At 49.9% G+C, this 3,896-nt stretch overlaps 1 protein-coding gene across 2 annotated transcripts in view; it reads left to right on the top strand.

The window, feature by feature from the left end:
• The window catches only part of NAAA (N-acylethanolamine acid amidase), a 34,872-nt gene continuing 30,976 nt past the window's right edge, over positions 1 to 3,896 (top strand). For both annotated transcript variants that reach the window (XM_006035892.3, XM_025192062.1), the window contains exons 1-2: positions 1 to 413; positions 920 to 1,084. In XM_006035892.3, the coding sequence (XP_006035954.1) occupies positions 232 to 413; positions 920 to 1,084 (347 nt within the window). In that variant the 5' untranslated portion in view covers positions 1 to 231. The remainder of the gene's footprint in view (positions 414 to 919; positions 1,085 to 3,896) is intronic.

The following is a 3,896-nucleotide window of genomic DNA, read 5'->3' on the forward strand; positions in this document are numbered from 1 at the left end:
CGGGGCGGGCTCTGCTGCTGCCTCGCAGCATGGGGGAGGCGCAGAGGGACCCCAGGGCTGGAGCCGTACCCTGCCCCCAGGCCTAAGCGCCCAATGGGGTGCGGGGTGGCGCCCAGGCGTGCTCGCGACGGGCCCTTTCCGGGGTGACTCCTGGAGCTTTGCAGCACCGGGGCGGGGTTTTTCCGGGCGGCTCCGGACAGCGTCCAGCGCCAGCCGGGCTTTGCCTCCAGCATGGGGGGGCGGCGGGCGGGGGGCTGGGCGCTGCTGCTGCTGCCGCTGCTGGGCGCGGGGGCGGCGCGGGCCGCGCCGCTCTGCAACGTGAGCCTGGACAGCGACCCCGACCTGCGCTGGCTGCCGGTGCTGCGGCGCTTCGACCCGTGGCTGCTGCGACACTTCCTCACGCGCATCATCGAGTGAGTGAGCGAGCAGAGGCGCAGCCCCCGGCCTCTCCCGGTCCCTCGGCACCAGGAGCAGAGCGGTGCCTTGGCCTCGCGAGAGCGGGGGAGCGGGGCTTGCTCCTGGCAAGTGCGAGCGCTTGAGACTGTGCACTGAAAGAAAGCAGATGCTGTTGTGACCCCCCGAGCTGCCCTCAGTTGCGGGGTTGAGGGAGACAGGACGCTTTACAGCTTTTCCCTAGCTGCAAGCAAGTGGGAACGCGTTGAACTTGACGACTCCTGCTCAATTGAGAGGGATTATTCCACCACAGTAATTGCGAGGGGCAAAACACTGTGAGGTCACATAAAGCTGGCTGCTAAGATGGTTGGGGTTTTTTGGTTTGGTTTTGTTTTTTAAAGCCGTGTTCTGTTTTGGGCTGCACAGAGGGACTATGTGGGTTCAACAACTAGCTAATACTATACAGGGCTTGTTATACTGCGATTACCTCAAAAGTGTGATTAGCCACTGTTTGCGTGTCTTCCAGTGAAATCGTACCGAAGTGGGTCCACGCTGTCATTCGGCCGTTAGCAGCGGAATTGGAGTTCTTCATCCCTCCGCCCTTTGCAGGAGAGATCCAGGGAATGTGCAATGCCCTGGGGATGAGTGTGGGAGATGGGATTCTCCTCAATCTGGCCTATGAAGCCACTGCGTAAGTATCCGGTCTGTTATAGAAAAGAATATTGAAGTATCTCAGTGCAGGGCAGCCTCATATTAAACAGGATTGATTGCTTGGTTTCTGCCTTGAATGTTTGGTCTGATTCCAGCTCATGTGTTCAGTTAGAAAGTGAGTGGTTTCCACTGATCAGGTGTTGAGAGTGCTGGTATGGGGCATGAAATGATGTCGTCCAACTTTTAATATTATGCAAAAATAATGCACTCCGGTCTTAGCTTCAAACTTCAGAACAGGAAGACCAGCTCTGTGCTTTAGAAAAAAAGCCTGTCCATTTAAAATCTTGTTAGTTTGGTTTATACAATTAGAATTCTAAATGACTTTTTATCATTTAAGCTAGGCGTATCAAAGATCTGACCCTGTGGAGCTCCTGAAGGGGTTGCGGGGGAGGGGTAGAGTGAGCCAAATTCCTGCATACAGAGCCCTAGAGCTGTGCTATAACCCCTGTGACTCCCTGAATCTGCTTACCCTACCATTGGAGGTGGGTCTGGATCTAGCCCACAAGGCGCTCTGCTGTCTGGATCTGGTCTGAAGGGGCCAAGAGAGTTTGACACCTCCAGTTTAGGTTGTTGAATTTCACTCGGAAGGAACAAGGCCTTGTCTGCCATGAGTTTTATTTTAACATGTTAAGTCATTTTTTAAAAATTTAGTCCACCAATTCTCAACCAGGGTGCTGCAGTACTCTGGGTCCCTTGAGATCCCTTTAAGGGCACCCTGGGGTGTCTCAAAATGTTAGCACTGTTACGTGTGCAAACATGATTCACAAAATAAACCCAGACATTTCAAATAGGAATCCACAGTGTTGAAAACATCTGACCTGTTACGGTTTTTCTGAGTTCTTTGCAATAGAAGAACTGCTGTTATTTTCACTCCTTTTGACTATGGAAAAATAAAAGAGCAAGAATTTTCTGAGGGGTGCCTCAAACATTGATTTAAAGCAACATTTTTCAGATTGTCAGTCTGAAAATTTTTCAGATTTTTACTAATTAGACCTCATCCAAGATAGGGAATTTTCGGAATCATGAACATTTTCCTAGATGGGGAAAACCACTTTCTGTCTGGTGTTATCCCACATATACTGCTCATTATACACTATGCAGTATAACTCCAGAATTTAGCATGAGAGAACCCCCATCTGTATGTGAAGGTACAAAAAAGCACAACAAGGATGATTAATGATATGGAGGGGTATGAGAGTGCAAGTCCTTACCCGCTCCCCCATTTTGGAGTCTCCCCTGCTATTTACCTGCTGTGCCTTGATGTTTAAAGTAAAAAAGAGAAAAGAAAGGAAGTGTGATGTTTATCATAGTCAATGGTAGCACTTGAGGGCGGGCTCTTTCCTCACCAGGCTCCACCTCCCCTGTTTCTTGCCCTTACCGTACCTATATGGGCTCAGGCCCTTGATCTTTCTGGATATCTCTTCCTCATAAAATACACAGGGTGGTGCCAGGCTATTAATCAGTCATTCTGGTAACTTGTCCTTGAGAGTAGCCAACTAACAATTTCCTTCTTGCTGGCTTATCCAACTAATGAGCTGTTTTATAAGTCACATGTTAGTGAGTCTCACCATCTGTTCACCACATCAGTTGGTCCTTATTGGTACTTCCCCAATCAACAAATTGCCGTCATTCAATTAATCCTTATTTATACTTCATCAGCTAACAAGTTTGCCCTCACTTGATTAATCCTTACTTATACTTCATCGGTAAATGAGTTCATCATCACTCGATCCTTATTTATATTTCATCAAATAAAAAGTTTCGTCATTGTTTATTCCTTATTGATATGTCTTCAATTAAGGAGCTCTCAAGGCACCAGCTCATCTTCTTCACTAAATTTATTTAGGACATGCCAGTTTACAAGTCACTCCCTCGCCACCTCCCTGATCAATTAAACGGGTTTATCCTACCACCATTGCCAAACCCTTCATTTTTTTACTCAACTCTGTTGTCCCCTTCCCACAACAGCTCTCGCTGCAGCTTCTCTGATAGAGGGGTTTATCCTCTTACTGCCTGGCTTTGTCCCCAGCTCTGGCTCTCAGTCCTGACTCTGGCTTGGTCCCTGGCTCCAGCCTCTGGCTCTGGTTCCTGACACTGTCCCTGTGTCGCCACACAGTTTGTACAAGCTCTGCTGATCTCATGCTTTCCCCTTTCCGGGGGATCTGCACGTGTGGCAGTAGCCCCTCTTAGCTTCCAGCAGAATTCCTGGCAGCCAAGAGCCCACTCCAGCTGCATGTGGCAGCATGCTGCCTGAGCTGACCATTTCAGGTGGAGCCAGTCTTCAGGTGGCTGGTCATGCATCTCTGAAGTCTGTGCAGCAACCCTTTGGCCCTGAGGTGAGTATTTATGCAAGCTCCAGTCTGGCTGGCTAGACTATGGGCCCATCATTGGCCCATCACAGAAAACTATAAGCCTTCCTTAAGAAGGGACACATGAACTGAATGCTTGGGACAACAAAAAAGAAAACCAGGCACAGGAGTGAGGTCACAAGCAAATAACTAGGGATTCAGAAGGGGAAGCCAAGCAGAGCACACCAGCCAGCGCCTACTGCCCCCTGAATGAGTTGAGGGAGCCTGTGGATGCCGACCAATGAAACTGCCTGGAGATGTGAGCAAGGTGTGCCAGGAAGACAGCAGCACAGGTGCCCAGGTTCCCCTTGGCCAGAGCCTCCTTGGTCTTATAGATGGCCAGCTTGGCCAGAACCAGGAGGAGGTCGACCAGGATGTCCCAGGGCTTGGAGGGGTCACAGACTAGAACTGCATAACAAAAAGGGTGTGGGGAGAAGTGCAGTG

The sequence above is a fragment of the Alligator sinensis genome, unplaced genomic scaffold, assembly GCF_000455745.1.
Source record: "Alligator sinensis unplaced genomic scaffold, ASM45574v1 scaffold803_1, whole genome shotgun sequence".
Taxonomy (NCBI): Eukaryota; Metazoa; Chordata; order Crocodylia; family Alligatoridae; genus Alligator; species Alligator sinensis.